Consider the following 20795-nt stretch of genomic DNA (forward strand, 5'->3'; position numbering starts at 1 on the left):
TCTTTAATGTGGATAGGTTAGAGGAGTATTTTTCCTCACATGTTTTCAAGAATGCCTTCAGCAAAAGGGAGATTTGAAATTTGCATTTCCATTAAATTGTGTGAGACAGATTAGTAAGGTTTTCTATCTAGCCACTGGGAACATGACTGATTGTTTCAAGCTACAAGGGGAAATTTGACATTTCTTAGTGATGCATCTTTAAAAGAAAAGTCTCAGTGTCCTTTTAAAACTTATTTTATTTGCATTTTATCTCCTAAATGTGTGAGGTTGTTTCTGGAGTTCTTTCGCTTTTCTCATCAGAAGGGTGTACCCTGTTCGTCATACAAATGTAGTGCCGGTATTGTTTTATGCTTGAGACAGCTGAACAGCAAACTAGTGAATAAGAGGTTTAAATGAATGTTAGGCATGATCTTTTCTGCTTTTAACTGGAGAAGTTTACAATTTAAGTACAATTTGGATCAAAGAAGATACCTGAGCTCTCCTTTGTCTTTACCTTCCAGCGGCTTAGGCTTAAGATGCAAAAGTGTGGGGAAGAATCAGAAATGCATAATCGTGTGTGTTACTGGTATTCCTGGCTGTAAGAACTAGCGTTTGTGTGGTTACTGCATTGCAATAACAGGCCCATTGAAATGAGAAATAATTAACTATCAAGTATTCTAGATAGCATAAACATTTCCTTAAAATGCACTCAGAACAATTTATCTGCCCTGTACAGGTGAAAGCTATTATGATTTCATGTTCAAAAAGCCACTTTATTAGTGTATCTGCATAATGTTTTCAATCCGTACATGAGTAAATGGTTGCTTACTGCTGTCACAAGTTAGGAAATGCAGAGAACTGCTTAACTGGCTTGTTGCATTTAAGACGTAACCTAAACCTGACTGCTGCATATGTTGAAAATTAATTTTACATGTCTGCAGTATAAAGAGTTTTGAAATACTAGCCATAAATATCACCATAAATACAGGCCTAGTATATATTTGTTGTTTCGATTGTTGTTAATAACTTCCATGCGTTTCGTAATGTATGTGAGTACTTGCTTGCAAAAAAACCCCAGTTTACTAGCAAAGAAATCAGTATTTTTCTTGACTGTTAATCATATTGTGACTAATAAGGAATCTGACATTTAAATGTTTACTAACTAGTAAACCAAACCCCTACAGGTTTTCAATGATAAATCTTTTACTTACTCTTAGCTTTATAACATGTCTTTGGAAAGAAACCAGGATTAAAGTGATACTCAAGACATGTGGTTTAAGCTACTTGTTTGTAACATTGGGCAATTGTGCCTCAGGTATTAGAACAGCAGTAATCTAAGAAAGTGATTTCTCAGCTGTCACCCAAATGGAAATAATACTTGTGATGGGATGGAACAAAGCATTTTAAAGTAAATTGCTAAAACTGGATGAAGAAAAAACATGTCTAAGCAACAGCTTTTCAAATAGAAATTTTGATTTTACTGCAACAGTTATTCTAGTTCCCTTTCCAAAGAAGATGCCTCATTTTGCTTCAAAACTGCTAGCAAGAAAAAAAAAGCTGCAGTTTGCATCTGTTTGTGATTCTGTATATACAAGCAGCACTTAGCTTTTACAACATGCAGCTATTTGTCAGTGTGCTCAGATTATAAAGAGAATAGGTTAGTTAAAATTCTTAAATATGTATACAGTTTTTGTTCTTAAAGCTAAGCTTACCTTTCATGTTTAGCAGAGGAACTACATATGCTAGTATATGGTAGGAAACACTTTGACTGACTTCTAGCTGACAAAACAAACATCTGTTGATACAAATTATGTTGAGCATTGTGAACTTCTGGAGTGCGGGATTTTGACATAATGTTAAGTCGGTTATAATCACTTGGGAAGTACTATACACAGGCATGAATTCTGAAGGGTGGAATGGACCTACAGTTAATACATGTATTTTGAGTGGTGTAAAAGACATTTTTTAGCAGCATATCTAACCTGATTTTTGACTTTGCTATTTTTGCTTATGTTACTTTATTGAAGATCCTGAAAGGTCCTCATTGCTTTTAGGATAGTGTGTACAGGTCTTTTTCAAAAGATCTCCAGACTTTCATGATGCTGTTCCTGGCATACTCTTTTCATGAGACTAAATTCAATAAATAGGCTTTTTAGCCTCCGGTGCTACAAAAATAAACCTGAAATGTTACAAGGCTTATTTTCTGGGGCTTAGGTTACTGGAGGTATTAATTCTGCTGGGTGTGCCTTTATGCTCAGGAATACTTTGTTTCATCTTGATTTATAAAGAGCCAGTGATGGCCAGTGTTCTGTAAAGAACATTCTGATTTCCAAAACAGCCCAGATACTCTTAAGCTTCTTCTACTACATACTGGGGGGAATTAATGTCTAGCTGAGTAAATAGATTTATGGGTTTGCTCTTTATAGTTTGATTTTGAGAATACACAATTTGTGCTGGTTTTTTCCCACTTGTTAAATAAGTTGTCTTTAGCATTGTTACTACTGTTTAAAATTAATACTCAAATGTTAGGTAGAGGGCTCATTATAATTTGTAATCAATATGTTGTACAAATCCAGAAAAAACTAGCATGGCCTCTAAAGAACTGTAAAAAATTAACTACAGTGTTAAAATTGTGCTATATTAGAAAACAGCACACCAACAGTTTGATGATAGTCAGGCCTGGCAGTTATTTTCAGTAGAGTATTTGCTTTCCATTGTCTTTATTCTTTTTCATTATGCTGTGGGTACAGCAAGAAGTAAAACAACTGATGTGCTTTTGTTTTATCAGTGGGTTTCTCCTTCCTTTTCAGAACGTGTTTTTTTCTGTACATAGGTTTTGAGGGAACGTGAGATAGCAGGGACACTTTCTGTACTAACTGTGCAATTTCTTAAGTAATTATGGAGGATTTTTTGTATGGTTGAGGAAGCTGTAGCAGCTCTCTGATCACCTGTGATGAGAAGCTAAACATTAGGCAACATTGGTTGAATGTTATTTTCTCACAATAGCTGTTTCATCTGCATGTGACTTACCCTGGAGTTTTCTTGCAATATGATTAGTATGGTTAAGAAACCAGCAAATCTTACACCACTGCTAAAAAACAGGATGATGAAATTGCCAGTGAAGCTGCGAAGATGAACTCGTGTTGCTGATTTGTTTTTATTCTTTTGCAGGTGATGGATGTGGGCACACCGTTCTGGGCCCTGAAAGTGGAACTCTTGCTTCGATAAACTACCCACAGACCTCTCCCAACAGCACAGTTTGTGAATGGGAAATTCGTGTAAAGCCTGGGCAGCGAGTTCAGCTCAAATTTGGTGATTTTGATATTGATGACTCGGATTCTTGTCATTCCAGTTACTTAAGAGTTCACAATGGGATTGGCCCCACAAGGGCAGAGATAGGTAGGCGCTTTTACTGTTGGTGTTTGAAAGCTATTGCCTTGTAAAGAACTTGGATATACTGTTGTTACTTTTCTTACTTTTTAAATTTCTCCTTGTTTACGTGCTCTGAGCATAGAGTAACTACTAGGTGTTTTTTTTTGTAGCCCTGGAAAACTGTAACCGTTCAGTTTGATATTGGGCAGGGTATGACCTTGTCTGAATACATCATGCACTGCTTTGTACAGTGTGGGTTGTGAGTCTTATGAGAAGTGATGAAAAGAAGGAAATTTTCATTATTTACAGGAATCTCAAATAAGGTAAAGAAAGGGATTTTAATAATTTTGTAATCAGAGTTGTGTTTTTCCTGAACTTTGTATCAAGGAAACACAGCAAAACTGTGAGGAGTGCTCTCTGTACCTCACCTCATGAGAAAAACAGCCATCAGGGACCAGTTTTAATAAATTTACTACTGGTAGTACTTCTAGAAAGCATAGCTAAGGAAAGATTCTCTTATATGCTATAGGGGTCTTCAGTGCAGAGAGGGAGTACAGGTGCAACTGTAACTATATAAAAATAAAGAGGTAAAGAAAACAGTAATCTGTTTTCTTTTTCTCTGGTGACATGCCCATTTCAAGTATGCTTACCATTATTGCTCAGCAGATGAACTCTTTGTTTAGAACGCCAGAGTATTCTTAATGTAATTCTTAAATAATTGCATTTGGTTTACTGTTACTAAAGCGTATGTGGACATATCTTCTTGACACAATTCCTATATCCTAAAAATGTGCTGAAAAAAAGATGAGTAATAATGATAGCAGAACATCCTACCTTTAGTTCGTGCATACAACAACTAGATGCTGAAAGCAACACAGATCCTAAAATAATCTTTGATTCTTCAGATTTTCAAAGGAAATTTAACTGTAAGGTTTGTTTTTTCTCAGACGTCTTCAGTAGTCTGTGAAGTTCTTGTAAGCAGCAGAGAGGGAGATGCAAAACTATGAGGATCATATATATCTTAACTGAAATGCTTTTCTTTTTATATGGAATCGCTCTGATTTGAGCTAATAATACTGCCAGGATTAAAGGATGTCAGGCTTGAAAAATTGTGTAGTTCAAGTGTCCCCCATTTTCTGATAATGTCCATAGTTTAATTTTTCTCCTCTTTAGAGGACAAAGTGAATCTCATGACTGTACGGCAGGGTTTTTTTCAAATAGCAGTGTGACATTATCATCTACATCAAGGTATATGTAGGCTTTTAAGACCCCTGTGGTTACTTTCCATAAAACTCAAAACAAATTGTCATTCTTCTTTTAGCAAAATTAGTTGTTACTGTGCAGATTAAAGCTTTAGGAAAGAAAATAAAATTAATCTGCAGAGAGACAGAAAGAGAGATTTACTTCACCAGGATTGTTTTTGTGCAACTCAAATGCTAATTCTGCTACACTGAGTCTTTTTATAAAGAGGCTAGTGGAATGTTAGCTTTTTTAATCCTCTTTTCCAACTGTTTCCTAGGTAAGCGTGTGTGAAAATCAGTATGTGCTTGGAGTAGTTGAGCCACACTTGGCCTAAAATAGGAAACACTGCAGTCCTTAAATGGCAAGGAACATTGAGTTCTGATAAGTCTATTACTCACTTGTAAAAGTGACTTAATGGTTTCAAGTAAATTTTCTACTTCATTTATTTCTCTTGACTTTCAGCTGTTCCCAGCTTGTGTAGTAGCATGGTATGTTGAACAAATATGTGTGTTGTTCTACTTTTAAATAAATTAAATCACAGAACAAACAGTGATATTAACATTGACAGATACAGATGATGCAGATTCTTGAATGTTCATATTTGAAGCAACAAACACTGGAGGGATTAAACAGTGACCTGAATTTGTTTGGAAGAAATCTGGATTTATCCTAAGTTTTTTCATTCAAGACTGCTAGCATGATCTAATGTTAAAATACTTGTATTACGTAAAATCTGAAATTCAGTGATACCTACTTTAACGCAAAATTACTTAAAAATTGGCTGATTAGATTAAAAAGTTGTTAGTGGGTTAGTTCACCGACAGAGGTTTCTAATGAAGCTTTTAAGGGCTAGTTCTAATTCCAAGCCTTTTCGATATTTACCAATAAAACAAAAGAATATTCAAATCCTTGGTTTGAAATTTGTCTCTAGTTTAAGTAAGATCTAGAGGTAGTTTTTATTAGCTTTCATCACAGTCCAATCACTGTGTGTCTACAGTCAGATTTACTTATTTAGTACATGCAGTGTAATGCTAGACCTACAGGAGCAGAGAATGTAAGCTGCTGTGGGAATTCCCTCTCCTGATGCAGTGTTGTACAAAAGTACTTGGGGTCATTCAATGCCTAAATACAGACAAAATAGAGAAATTACATCTTCTGCACGTACCATTGACTGAGGTGTCATGACAGTAATGTTTTGTCCATTTCTAGTGCTTGCTTTTTAAAAAGATTGCTAAAAATCTGGTGAGAGGCCAGTGAAGAATTAGAAAAATGATTCATAGTCTCAAAAGTATGTCTTGCCATGCATCATAAAGTGCATCAGTCTACAGTTTGTCAAAGGCTGTATCTCCATGGTACTAGCAGCACTGGATAGTTTAGGCAAGCTAGATTTAAATGTCTTGCCCTGTATATTTGTCAAAGAAGAGGAGATATGGTTTCTTGAGGACATTCTGATCTACCCTGAGAGGAGTCTCATTCTGGTCAATTGTGTAACAAAACAAAACTTAAAAAACAAAGGAGAATAAAAGTGGTAGTTGAAAAAATTACGCAGTTCATCATAATAAATGCAGTTAATCATTGAAACATGACTTGGAGCAGAACATAGGGTCAATATGGAGATTTGGTAAAAGAGAACTTATTTCTTTGTATCTGTTGCTGATAACCAGTTTAAGTGGTGAGTTGAGGTAAGGTTATATTTGTATAATATTATAAATTTCATTGAAGTATTGTAAAATCTATTTTCTCTTTTTTCATTAGAATATACTCTTGCTTTGTTCAAAAATATATGAATAAGCAACATTTACAAAGCCTTGAATAATGACAGGAATTTGTATTTCTAATTTTTAAATTTATTTGATCAGTATTTGAGAGTGCAGTTCACTTTTTAAAGGAATTTGACATGCACGTTATATTTGTGTTGCATTGTATTTGTTAAGAACTATTCCTGCAGTACAGTGTTATTCCACTCCCTCTAGTTCAGTTTCGTAATTTGCCTTTAGTTGAGAAGGGAGCCTGGCTTCTTTTTTTTGTGTTTTATGATATAACATACTTATGCTCAAGAAAGCAAATAAATTAATGTTAGACTGAAACATACGCAGTGTCATTTGTTGCTGGTGATTATCCACTTCGATTATCCAGTGCAGAATCTTAAATAGTGTTATAGATGGTTTACAGTATTGAGTGATCAAGGGAGCCTATAGAACAGGTTTGGTTTTTCTTTTTTTTCTTAACAGGTTAATAAAATGGTCAGTGTTTTATTAAAGTTTCTAATTAATAGAAGTGCAGAATTCCCTATTGACTTGGGTGCATTTAACAGGCATTCATCCAGGTAAAGACTTTTGGCAGTAATTGTGGGACTTCGTAGTGCAAATACTGTCAGCATCTGCAGACTCCAGCATCTCAGTTTAAAATGTATAATTTTTGATGGCAAGAGAAGTATCCAGATGCAGAACCTCTCAGGTTTTATAGGTGCAGCAAACCAGAAAGTGAACCAACTGGCAGTTTATATTGATGGTACTTGCATATACTTAATGCTGAAGTGCCGTGAGTCATGCCTGCTGCTGTCCTAAATGAAGAAAAGCAGTTGACAGAAACTATGAAATAGTAAACGATAAAGAAGTGCCCCAACAGCTGGGGGAGGAGAAGAGCTTTTTTCTCATTTGCTTCTATAGGTGATTCTTATTGCCCTAACTTGATCCCATTCCCTAACAGATTTCTCACAGTCTTTGACGAACTGGCTGTGAGAGTTATGCATGGCTAGAGGTGAATGGGATAAGGTCACATTTATTTGCAAGTGTTAAGGGTATGAGAGATTCTTACCTGCTGACAGTGACAAATGTGGTACCCATATTCTTCCATTTGCCTTAAATGGACACTGATGACATCATTTCATGTCACGCACATGGGTTTGTTTTTGAATGTACACCAGTAATGTGAGCTTACACTGCAATTGAAATAAGATGCCTATTATGTATGTTGGTTTTGGTCTGTCTCCCTCTTCTCTCCATAGGAAAATACTGTGGGTTTGGCTTTCAAATGGATGGTTTAATTACTTCAAAAAGTAATGAAGTCACAGTACAGTTCATGAGTGGAACACACACTTCTGGACGTGGATTTCTTGCAGCTTATTCAACCACTGACAAATCAGGTATTTATTTGGTAATTTTTCTGTGCTGGTAAAATCAGAGCTGTCTCATAAAAACACGTAACTCATTTATTTATTCCCCTGACCTCGCAAATTAACTTCTAAAAATGAAGACTCTGAATGCAGTCTTCCTGATACTTCTGCATAGGAAGTGAGACCGGCAGTTACTGTAAGTTGCTGTAGTTTTAAAGAAACGGTATCGAAGCTTACCTTGGATAGCAGAAGAAGAGTCATAGTTATCTTTACGAATGAAAGAACTGCTTCAGATAAAGGACAAAATACATTTTTTCAGGTACTAGTCAAGCTGGCAGATAACTAACAAGTTTTCTTGCTGAGATTTATATATTGTATACAGACCAACCTCACAGAAAATTTTATTTCAATAACAGTATTGAAAAATCCCTCAGCTCTTTAATTATATCATCTGCTGACTACTTTTTAGTCTTTTTGCCAGTTCTTGTTTGTTATGTGGTTTTGGTTATTCTGGCCTCTGAAAGAGGTTGCTGTATTTGTTTTGCATCTCCTTCCACTCATTGTAAAGGTGTGTGACTTACGTGGTCCAGAAGGAAATGAAGGATTGCCAGCAACAGCTTCACAAGGCAAAAGGCTTGAGAAGACCCCTTCTGGAAGTAATGCTAAAAAGAGCAGATAAAGAGTTTTCATTTTTAATTTTTATTTTGTGGTTTTCCTGATGCTTTTCTCTGTATGTGTGTTTCAGACTGTGTGTGCTGAAACACAGCAGAGAGAAATGTGAAATGTGAGATATTGGTCATGGGTGCCAGTAACATGGCTCTTAATAGCTTATTCCCTGTGCTGCCTGGTTTCAGTGCTGTAGGACTGTTAAATGCTGAAAACACAGGCCTGTTTAGTCAACTTACTTAATTTTATGGAAAGATCGTATGTTTGTGTGTCTGAATTATCTTAGGATCTCTGCACTATAGCTATAAATCAAAATTAAGCTGCACAGAAAATGTTTTTTTGTTGTGTTTCTCTTCTGGTCTATGTCACATTCTCAGTGATTTCCCAGTTACTCAGCCAAATTATCAAGGTTCTACTGTAATACCGAATCTGTTGCAAGAAAATTTAGTAGGAATGTAGTTTTTTTCATTCTGAATCTTTTGTTTAAGCCACAGAGGCTCAAATGTATATATTTGTGCACTTGAGGAAGCATATTCAAACTTATTGTCTTTATCATCCTCTTGACCTAACATTTTTTCTTTCCAGACCTAATTACCTGTTTAGACAATGCAAGTCAATTTTCCGAACCAGAATTCAAGTAAGACTGACTTTTACCTGTTTCCCCCCAGTCTCTTTAGTGATGTTGTTTTAATGTTTCTGCTTCCCTCTGTTACTTATACCTGATGCAGCTTGAAAATTGGCTGTCCAGAGAACCTAAGAAACAAACTAATTAGGGTTAGAGCCAAATAACTTTGACATTTGCGCTCCTCCTTCCTCCCTCTCTCTCTTTCCTGTTTTTGTTACATATGTGCAGCATACAGTAGAGCCTCGTTAATTTGCACTAACACAAAAGCGCCAATATTCACATAGAAAAAATATTGCTTTTAGAAACCTATATTACAGCAGGTATACACCTTAAATACTGAAATTCCTATTACAGTTACTTAAGGAGCACTAAACTGTGAAATGTGTTAAAAATTACAAACCCATTTCACAGTTTGGTGTGAATTAATGAGATTCTGTGGAGACATAAAATGCTGTACCTTCTGGTGGGGGAAACAGGCCATTTCCATGTTTTATCCTTCTCCGTTTCCATCTAAAGCAGGGACAGTGTTTAAAGCTGCAGACTGTTGTGAAGTACATAAATACACTTTCTGGAGAACTTCAGCCCCGGCATTATTAAATGTTTCAAAGTGCAACCTTTGCCTTTCTCTTTCATTTCCCCAAGTTCAAAATAGGCTTCTTATTGTAGGTTCTGGCCTTATTCAACATGTGCTGAAGTCTGTGAATCCCACTATTTTCATGGTACCTGCAACATTGCTTCAACTGCTGTTGAACTGCAGTGAAGATGTTAATAGTTTACTCCAGCTCATTGTTAAATCTTGAAGGTCTGATAGTTTTTGTATGTGCAATTTGAAATGGCACTAGAACACGAACATGGGCTTGCATCAGAGGTGCAGACATCTTGCCTCTTGCTTTTCAGGAGCTAGTAGTATTAACTGAATTTTGCCAGTTTTTTGCTATCAAAGCATTGCCAGGAGCTGTTATGAAAGAGCATTACTTTTCATATGTGTTACTTAAAGATGCAGAATAAATAGATATGCAAATCTCTTATTTATAAAATATAATTAATTAATATTGGTACTTACATGACTTTCAGTTTAAAGAAGCCATGCAGTATTTATGTTATAAAATGCTGGCTTTATTAATTTATTGTATTGAGACTGGAACTTTCAACTTTTCTCAACTTTTTCAAGTCTGTTCTGTACTTCTATTCCTGAGTACTTTTTTGTCTGATTTGATACGTCTTCCATTAGGATGTATCCTTAAATAGTGATATACGAATGATAACAGCGCATTGTAGATCAAAAACATAGTGACTATTCTATAATGTTGTAAGTGTTGTAGTTGCATGCATATATTTACTTGATGTTTTCTTCTCTTCCAGTAAGTACTGTCCAGCTGGATGCGTGATTCCTTTTGCTGATATTTCAGGCACTATTCCCCATGGATACAGAGACGTAAGTAAAAATACTGTGGGCTCACATGAATTTTGATAAAACACGCAGTGTATAATTACAAGTCAATTGTAGTTGTTCACATTAGTTCTGCTGCTTGGGTTCTGGAATTTGTATGTCCTGAAGTGAATAGCATGGTGCTCACTTTTTTGCACAGCTGGTGAATGGCTGGTGCCTCAGATGTTGCCATCTCCAAGGAGTTAAGTAGTGAAGTAAAGACTCAAGTGTTTTTGTAAGGCCTGCTGAGAAGGGTGAATTGATCAAAATATTGTTTTCTATTTCCTGTTTTGTTTTTGTTGGCTTTCTCAGGTTGGGAAATTCAGATTCATAAAGAGAAAACCAGTTTTTTAATGATGTGGTTTAATCTCATGGTTACCTTAATTTTTTATTACAACATGATAGATGAAATAATATTTATACTCAGCAGCTATAAAACTATTTGCAAAACAGAGTTCATACTGTAATAGTTCTATAAAATGAAAATCTTTAATAATGTACTATTTACTTAGAACACTACAAAAACCTGCACAATTTTTCTGATGTAAGCTTTTGCAACTGGATTAGCATACCTGCTATAGGACTGGATAGTGTTTGTTTTGTTTATTTTAAAGTTATTATTATTTTTCCAGCAATGTAGTAAAAAATTACAGTAAACCTCTGTATTTATGAGAGGACTGGAGCACCTCTCCTGTGAGACTGGCTGAGAGAGTTGGGGTGATTCAGCCTGGAGAAGACAAGGCTCCAGGGAGACCTTACCAGCCTGCCAGTACCTGAAGGGGCCAACAGGAAGGATGGAGAGGGGCTTTGTACAGGGGCATGTAGTGATAGGGCCAGGGGTGGTGGCTTTAAACTGAAAGAGCAGAGATTTAGATCAGGTGTGAGGAGGAAATGGTTCAGTGTGGGGGCGGTGAGGTGCTGGCAGCAGAGGCTGCCCAGAGCAGCTGTGGGTGCCCCATCCCTGGCAGGGCTCAAGGCCAGGCTGGACAGGGCTGGGAGCAGCCGGGGCTGGGGGAAGGGGTCCCTGCCCATGGCGGGGGGGGCTGGGGCTCGGTGATGTTTAAGGTCCCTTCCAACCCAAACCATTCTCTGATTGTGTGATCTTAAAATATTATTTTAATAAGCCATTAGGTCTAGCACAGAGGAAAGACAATTTTAAAATGTTAGTAAGCAAAGATTTTAATATTAAATACAAACCTAAAGTGTGCCTCTCTGATGATCTTTTCTCAAATATCTGTAAATCCTAGGCTACCTGCTTAAATAATTACCCATTGTATAAATGTCACCACAGCATAACTGTGTTATATGATCTGGTCCACAGTGAGTTCTTATTGAAACGGCTGCAAGATAGTTTTTGTAGCTAGTAACAAGATGGAGTTGTTTTTCTATCAAACATATTTGCAGCATCTGTAGGAGTCCTGTTTGCTGGGAATTTTTTTGCCAAAATCTGGAAAAACTGTTTTTTATAGAGGAAAAAGGAAACGTTAGGAAATAATGTCCTGTGGCTTTCTTTTTGTGTACTTCATTGCTCCGAATAAAAAAGCAGATAATTTCCCAGAAGTCAAGCTGTGTGGAAAGAAATCAAATTGTCCAGCACTGCAGACCAAATTACAGGTAGAGATTTCTCCTGCATCTCTTCCAAATGATCAGCAGCTGCTTGCTGCTTTTAAAAATACCCTAAGTCTTGGTTCTTTTCTATGTGACCAAGTCCTTGCCGCTGACTTGGACCTCTCATTGCTGACATCTGGTGAGCAGGGAGGGGAGAGAATCCCATGCTCTTACTTTCAGGGGAAAGTAGGAAAGGAAGGGGGAGCTGTGTGCATGAGCAAGACACAATTACATTTATTTAGAAAGCTTTTGGGATGTTTGAGAGCTGGGGAGTAGGGTTAAAGTTTTTATGTGTGAATATACTGTGGAGAGTTATTTTTGGAGAAGTCTGGTCAGCAGGTATTTTTGCCAGTGAGCTTGAGATACAGGGGCATCCTGGCATGCTGCACCATGTAATTCTTTCTAAAGAAGCCACAATGGAGAATGTTGTTCTGTTTTTAAAACAATGTGAGAAAGAAAAAAAAATCATCTATGAAGCCTTCCTTCTCTGGAAAGGACCTGCTGACTCCTTTGGAAAGAATTGTGGTGAGGCTCTGTAGCACCCAGTGGGCTGGCTGGCAGAGCAGTGCAGCAAGTGCGTTTAGTAGTGACAGCTAGCAGTGGACTTTGTTTGGGGGAGCAAGTGTTAACAGTAAATAAAAATCTGCAGGCATCATCTATTGTTTATTGACTTGAGCAAGTCTGCATTGGGATACCACACTAGTAATAAGAAGCTAAATATGGTTTCTGGGAAGTATGTTGGGAGATAACCCAGGTGGTCCTTCACAGACAGCTTGGGCCCACTCGATCTAAAATTCAGGTTGATCCCTGTCTCACCGGTTATGAGCAAGGGGCTGCAGAATGCAACGTGCCTGTGCATATCGCAGTGCTGCACGTTGCAGGAACGCCTGTGAATAGCTCTCTGTGCCCGTTGCACTGTCTGCAGCCAGTGATCTCCCAGAAGCCATGGTACAAAGCTGCTGCTGCTAAACTTCTTTTGGAACTGGACTGTTTCTCTGCTCCTGAGCACTAGGGTGTTTCTTGGTTAAGCCCAGAAGGGTTTGGTTCCCAGCTGGAGAAGATCTCCTGGGCTAGCTTTTGTCCAGGAGATAGAGGTGTCCTGCTTTGCTCCCTCTGTGGTGCATCCGAAGGTCTCAGCGTGGTGAGTCAGCCCAGCTCTCTGTGGCGCAGCTGGCCTGCAAGCCAGCGAGATGGCAGCGCCACTGTGACACTTGTTAGTGGATCTGGGCTAACGCTCGTTCAGGGAGAGAAGGAAAGAACAGGATGTCCTGCAAAAACTTTTTGCATAACTGATCTCCATTGATTCTGTATAACCTAGGTAATCGGCTGCTTTAGAATTAATTGTATTCATGTATTACTGTGGGTTTATATTGTATTCATGTATTACTGTGGGTTTATATGGATCAGAGTGCTGGGTGGCTAAACCATATTTAACCATGAATTAAAATAAAATATATAACCCATCAGCTAAAAGCTATGAAATCTGCAGTGCATCACTCCTTAATTGTGAGAAAATGGAAAAAAAAACACCTTTCAGTGTGCTTTCTATTAAAGGGTTTCCTATGTATTAATGTATTGAACTCTGTTGTCTAACGTGATAGATTTATTGTAGACTGAAAGTCTGGCTGGCTGGCTTTTTCAAACTGATTCACCTTTGTAATTTGTTTGATCTTATTTAATTACAAGAGTTACATTCCAAATATATCTGGATGAGGACACAGTGAAATGTAGGACCTTCTGTTTGTATAAATTCTATAATAAATCAAAGATGAATGGTTTCTAAATAATGGAGATAACAGTTAAATAAGAACAGTATCTTCATGTAAGAATAACAAAGACTAACTGGACAATGTAGCATTTACAATATACAGTATAGTATTTAATTTATTTACAACGTAGTGTTAAATTTTTCTTCCCCCCCTCTTCAAGTCGTCATCACTTTGTATGGCTGGTGTTCATGCAGGCGTCGTGTCAGATACGCTGGGTGGCCAAATCAATGTTGTAATCAGCAAGGGCATTCCATACTATGAAGGCTCCCTGGCTAACAATGTCACCTCAAAAGTGTAAGTATACTTCCCATGTTCTCTTTTTCTTTAGCACCCTAGATCTTGGTAGTGTCCCGTTGCAGGATGAATTTCAGCTAGTGGAGCTGTTCTGTGGATAGGTTCTCTTCTGTAAGATTCTCAAAATGCTCTTTTGCCGTGGTGTGATTGTTTTACCAGATATTTTTAACCTCTAGATTATAAAGATTAATTTTCCAAATTCTGCGAGGAGGTTTTATCTTGCAAAATGTGTGGCATGACCATAAATTCATAGTGGTTTGTGGAAAAGTAATAATTTAATGGCAACTTTTTAGTTGCAGGGAAAAGACTCTCATTTTATTTCAGAAGTCCCAGGAATGAGAGCAGTCAGAGGAGACTGTGTCTTGTTATTATGATTAGCTTAATTTGAAAGGGAAGCATTTTAATGAAGTCTTCCCATTTTCTGGATGGATGTTTGTTTGAAAGCCTGTAACTCGGTATATCTGGACTAGATGTCAGTTGAAAAAGTGTCGGTGCTGAAGACGCTGCAGCTTGATGGCAGGGAGTGTTACATTAATAGGGAAGTGCTTGTTCAGGCATTTATGCGCATAGGTTTCAGTAGCAAGCAGACAAGAAAAAGAAATTGAAGACAGACTCTTTCAGTTTTCTTCACTGACTACCACAAAAAACTTAATCTTTTGTTCTGTGCAGGGGACCATTATCTACAAGTCTCTTCACATTTAAGACAAGCGGTAAGCATTATTACATGTATTACATCTTGATACTTTCTTACAAATCTTGTGCGTAGAAATGCATGTGCAGGTATTTTATTTCTCTCTTTTTTTTTTTTTTCCTAGTTAGCGAGACTTTTTTTACTGCATTCCTCAGTAATGTATATTTGAATTGGTTTACTATCTCATTTTGATGATTGTTATCACTATTTATAGATAGTGATGTATAAAGGAAGCCTTGCTTATCTGCAGAAAGAGATTGTTTCAGGTTATGTTCCTCTGTTATAGTCTGGTTTAAAGTGACTTGACTCCCATACTTCAAACACACTGCTAAAGCAGAGCTGGGCACCTGAGAGTTGCTCTTTATTTATGACAACTGTGCATTCTAGGCTTTTTCCAGGTTTACTCGGTACACTTCCCTTGTTGCTCCCTAAGAGAGCTAGCAGAAATCCCCAAATGATGCCTCAACTTTCTCTACTTCCTTTTACTTTTTTTTCTGCCATATTCTTGCACAATGCTATGTGATAAATTCCTTCTCTCTCTTGCACTGGAAGGGCATCTCTTGGGCCTGGCTCTGTGTGTAAGTTGTGTTCCTGCTTGACTGCCATGACACGTTTTGTAAACGTGTACCTGGTTGCTGGTTGGTAGAGCAAGTGTTGCCCCTTTGTCAACCTTTCTGCATTGCACAGTTTTACTTTCTATCAATTACCTATTTTTCAAATAAATAAGCTGTAGTTCTCTAAAGGGGAGTCACTTTTCTGTAAGTCACTTTGAATGCCATCCTTTGAGTGGATGTTGGAAGTATTGTGAAGACAGTGGCCTTTGTTTAGGCTCTTTTTAACTGTTTTAATTAATGTAAAAAAAACCCCAACCAAGAACAAAAGCATTGCATCTGTTTTCTGTAAGGATAAAGGTTTTTTTTAAACAAAAGGGGAAATCATACACATACTTCTCAAAAGTAAACAAGTACTTTTCCTAATATATAAATAAAACTGATGCTGGATGGGAATATAAAGTCAGGAATCCAGTGGGCAGGGGTGTTTGGAGATGGCGATGTATACAAACAAGTGAAAATTAGAAAATATAATCCACATAATACTCAAATAATTTTTCCTCCGGACCTCTACAAGAGCTGGAAGAAGGAATTGCATGTCTGGTGACCTTATGCATGGAGAATATTAAACACAGTGATCGAGGCAGCATTTGTTGTGGTTTTTTTGTCTTTCAAAATGTGATCTGACAGTGTATATGAAAGTAATTAAATAGCCTGGAAATATGAAGAGATAGGAGAAAATGCTGATCTAGGCTGGATCTGGATCCAGATCTAGATACGGATTTCAGTGACACATTTGAGAAATTGAATAAGCTGGAGCCAAGATGCAAGTCTAGATTAAAATGTGTGTAGTTGGGTGGCCTAGGTGTTAGCTGAAGGACAAAGAGGACCTCCATAGTATGCTCAGATGAGGTTTATCACACTGTGGTGAAGTTACTAGTGTAGCTCTGCCATAACAGTTGGTTTCATGACTTGTTACAAAACAGAAGAGTGTGTTACTAATGCTAGAGGTGCGGTTAGTGCAGAGGAAGGTGGAACTATTTGTACAGGAAGACCTGGCTGACTTTGAGACTTGAGTAACAGAAATTAATTGAAGGATCACAGAGCATGTATGAGGGGGTATGCAGAGACTGAGGCATTTCTGCTGCACACCGGTAGCTTGTTAGATGGCAAGGACAGATGAGGGAAGGGATTCGGTTAGCGAAGTGCTAATGTGATCCTGTGCTGCAGCTGGTGAAGTATGGCCAGTCGGGTCAGTGAACTGTTAATGCCGTTGCACAGAGCATTGGCAAAGCCTTGTCTGGCATCCAGTGGGATGTGGGCTCTGCCACCTGCGCCTCCCCTGTTGAGGGGTCAGTGTGGAGCGAGGCTGCAGAGGTGCCTGCAGGGATGGGGGAGCTAACAGCAAAAGGGAAGCCAGGCTGCCTCCTTCAGGCTGGCTGGCTGAAGGCAGAGGTTGCTCTCAGCTGATGGATCTGGGGAATACTTGTTGGCACTGCAGAACCAGATTTCAGCAAAGAGCAAATGGGTATCAACTAGCCACAAGGAAATTCAGCCAGGAATTCAGGGGATGTGTTTTGGCCATCAGCAGAATGTGACACGGCAAGAACTTTGAGTAAGGATGATGGCAAAAAACATGACTTAATTTCTAGGATGTGTTTGAGCTCAAGGGCTTCCTACGTGCTTTGGTGTATTGTCCAAATTAACATTGTGATCCTGGGGTGGGTTTAAAACCCAGGAAGTGATATAGACATAAAAAAAGGAACATATGATCAAGTACTCTTAAACCATGACAGCTCCTCCAAAGCTTCTCATCTAGTGCTCGCTCTGGGTGGTAATTTGAGAGAATATCCACCTTACTCTTGAACAGGCATAAATCCTGAGATAATCATGACCACAAGTTTGGTTCCAGCATCACTGTTGTTCTGGCATCACTGTTAGAAAGCAGAAGATGGTGTGATTTGTTGGTAGTGATTTTATGGAATAAATTTAGATGGCAGTTTAATATTTGCACGTAAAGTCTTAAAATCCAAGCAGGTAAAATAATTGCGTAACTTGAATTTTCATTTTGATTCCTCACCTTTTCTGTTGCTCAGGTTGCTATGGGACACTAGGGATGGAATCCGGGGTAATCCCTGATTCCCAGATCACGGCATCATCTATTCTGGAGAGGTCTGACCCAACAGGACAAGTGGACATGTGGAAACCCGAAAATGCCAGGCTAAAAAGGGTTGGTCCTCCTTGGGCTGCTTTCATCAGTGATGAACATCAGTGGTTGCAGATTGACTTGAATAAAGAAAAGAGAGTAACAGGTAGGTGAATCTGATGTGGCTTTTAAGCGGCATTCAAAAAGTTTGGTTACTGACTTCCTTTTTTCCAGTGCTTGGTCTTAGACAAAGTCCAAGTGACACTTCATTACCATTACAGCAAATGTGGTCCCAGGTCCTAGCTAATATGCTGGGGAGCCTGGAGTTGAACAGGTGGAGTTGCATAGTAGAGAACGCCTCTTCCGTCAGTATTTGTTGAAATGTTTCCTGTGGTTTTATTGGATCCTTGATGCTTCTCGTTTCCTGCTGATTGTCTCCTTGGAGGTACAAATCCATATCCAGTCAGCTCAGTCCACTGGTACCTCTGATGCAAGTGTACTGGCTTATGTGTCTAGGTTTTCCCTGCTGCCCGTCATGGCCACAATGAATCCAACAGTGGAGATAGGAGCAGTTGCAGTGCAATGTGGGATAAGGAGCAGACAAAGGAAACCAGCTGGCAACCTCCCCTTCGCCTCGTTGCCTGAAGTGGGGCTTGGGCCAAGTGTTGGGGATGGGGGGCCCCTCCGCAGTCTGTTGTGCTTTCCCTCAGCAAATGGACCAGACAGTGCAGACTGATGCAGCCAGGCCCCAGGTCAGGCTCTGCTCCTTCCCAGAGGTGGACCATCCATCATGATTTTAGTAGCTGTGTTTATTTGGAGAGACGGCTGGTTGGAGGTGCTGTTTCCCAATCCGCTCTGGATGGTTTGCTTCACATTTTGGGAGCTGGGCGAGCGAGTGAGCTCACAGTTACCTGTTCCTGTTGGTCACAGTGTGGCCCATGGTGAAGCACTGAGGCGTTTGCGTTCTGGGTTTAACCTCAGGGGTAGCCTTAACTAGTGGCAGTGCAGCTGTTGTATCTTCTGTGCTGATGTTATTCTGTTTTCTATGTTGATTTAATTGTTCAGAGGTGATTCATTGTTGTTAATGGGTGTGTTTGCAATCTGACTTAAAAAATAAAGTATGCTTCATAGAGTCCTGGGCTTTAAGACTATAGTGAAATGTCCTCATTCAGTCAGTTTAGATTTGTCTCTTTCTCACATGCGTGGTTGGTCTCTGGAAGATCAGCTGCACACCCTGCCATCAGCAGCTTGGCTTCCTGTCATTAAGCAACTCAGGTTTGCCAGCAGCCTTTTGTTATTACCTCCCTGGGGACTGTTTGGATTTTACATTACTCTAATTTCTGTGCTAATAAGCTTTTACAAAACAGAATTCCTGTGTGAGTGGTTCTGCAGCGCTGGTGTCAGCTGTAGGAAGTTCAGTGGTCCCTTTAGGCTGGCAGTACAAAAGCAGGGAAGAGTGGTGCTGTCCCGGCAGCTGAGGCAGGAGTGGGCCGTGGTCAAATGAACAGGCTGTTTCCATCAAGAAGTAGGGGAAAAGTGCTTAGCGAGGTTGTATCGTGAGAATTCAAATATAAAAGTAAAATTATTACTGTTTCTGTCACTGTAGAAGTTGCAGACCCTGGCCCCTTGGATAAACGTTTTGAAATGTAACTGGACCAGTGGAGGTTCCAGCTGTGTAACTGTGGATTCAAAAGCTGATCAATTAATTTTTACAAACTGGTACTAGTATTTTGTCTAATTAGGCACCTTAATTTTCACAGGTATTATAACTACTGGATCGACCTTAGCAGGGTTCTACTATTATGTCTCAGCCTACAGAATTTTGTACAGTGATGATGCACAGAAATGGACAGTATACAGAGAACCTGGCATGGATAAAGATAAGGTAAAAGTACCGCATACTTCCTAGGTACGTTCTGTGGAGGTGTCACACCTGTAAATGAGACTAGTTTTGGTATGGTGAGGAAACATTAAGTAACTTTCCTTTTCAGCATCTATACAGAAGATAACATCAAAATATGCAAATATGTAAGGATTTGAACAGTCCTGAAATTCAGAGATTATTTTTATTACTATTTGTGGGTGGGAATGCTCTATACAAGAAACTTCCCTTGGTAGTGGTGAGCTGTCTGGCACTGTGTCCCTTTAAGAGTAAACAGATTTCTTTAAGGTTTACTTTCTTATCCTCTTGTGGTTACAGAATAAACCTTAGGGGTTGTATAACTTTCCATCTTTTATAATGTTTCTACCAATCTTACTTTATGACAAAATACTGGTAATTTTCTTGCTTGTGTAATAGATCGGCCCTTGCAGAGGGGTTTCCTTAAAAAATGAAATGGTATGTTCAGATGGCAAAATACTTTGCCACGCAATGTAGTATTGCATGTATACATGTAGTATTGCATACACGTAATAGTAACTAATAACCTAGTGACTTTTTAGAAATGGGTCCTAAGGAGGCCTGTCCATCTTTTTGGACCTACACGTGAGCTAACAGACTGTTAACATGAAGTAGTAAAACGGAAAAAAAATTAATCCAGCATCTTTTGCTAGTTTTTCAGTGCCCTCTTCTGGCCATAAAATAAAATCTCAGCTAGCGAGCCACCTAGATTTAGGCTTCATGTTTAGTTTATTTTCTTTGAAAACCTTTGCAGCTGTTGCCTTTTAATTTAAGCATATTGTTTTTCTTGCAAATTCATGAAATGAAAAAAATTACGGAGCTTGAAATTACAGAAACAGATCTTTTTTTGCCCTCTCTATATCATTAGGTACAATGCATGAAGAACCGTACATATGCAGTTAGTGCCAGCTGTCATTAAATGACAGGAAAAAGGGTTGGGCATGGTTGATCTCTGGGGCTTCAGAACTTCAAAACCAGCAGATTTTTGCTCTGTCTGACATCATCTCACTTGATACAGCTTTGCTTTTGGATGTATATGCAGGTAGGCTTCTTGAAGCCTGACATAATTGCCCACCAGACCAACCAGGAGGTGCTATTCCCCATTTTTTTTTTTTAAAGACATTTGAAATTCCTGACGTTGTTCAGGACACTAGAAACCTTTCCAAGGGTTTCCTATAGTCCTCTTTGCAAATTGCTTCTAGAGATCTGTCAGTACTCAAGAAAAGCTTTTCTTAAATTTTTCCTATATGAAAAGATGATGATAAAATGCTTGAACTGGGGAAAAATGGGAAAGTTGCATGTTGGAAAAGTTTTGATTGACAGCACAGAGGCAAATGGAGAGTTTGATAGTAAATGCAATACGAAAGTAATTTCTTACAAGAAAACTTGCACTGTCTTGAGCTCAGAA

General features: G+C 38.6%; 1 protein-coding gene across 1 annotated transcript in view; it reads left to right on the plus strand.

Moving 5' to 3' along the window:
• DCBLD2 (discoidin, CUB and LCCL domain containing 2) overlaps window positions 1-20795 on the plus strand; it is a 46435-nt gene that overhangs the window by 14767 nt on the left and 10873 nt on the right. The window contains exons 2-9 of the mRNA XM_055803305.1: window positions 3151-3378; window positions 7601-7738; window positions 8960-9011; window positions 10362-10434; window positions 13966-14099; window positions 14769-14809; window positions 17438-17653; window positions 19248-19372. Of these exons, the coding sequence (XP_055659280.1) occupies window positions 3151-3378; window positions 7601-7738; window positions 8960-9011; window positions 10362-10434; window positions 13966-14099; window positions 14769-14809; window positions 17438-17653; window positions 19248-19372 (1007 nt within the window). The remainder of the gene's footprint in view (window positions 1-3150; window positions 3379-7600; window positions 7739-8959; window positions 9012-10361; window positions 10435-13965; window positions 14100-14768; window positions 14810-17437; window positions 17654-19247; window positions 19373-20795) is intronic.

The sequence above is a fragment of the Falco peregrinus genome, chromosome 4 (assembly GCF_023634155.1).
Source record: "Falco peregrinus isolate bFalPer1 chromosome 4, bFalPer1.pri, whole genome shotgun sequence".
Taxonomy (NCBI): domain Eukaryota; kingdom Metazoa; phylum Chordata; class Aves; order Falconiformes; family Falconidae; genus Falco; species Falco peregrinus.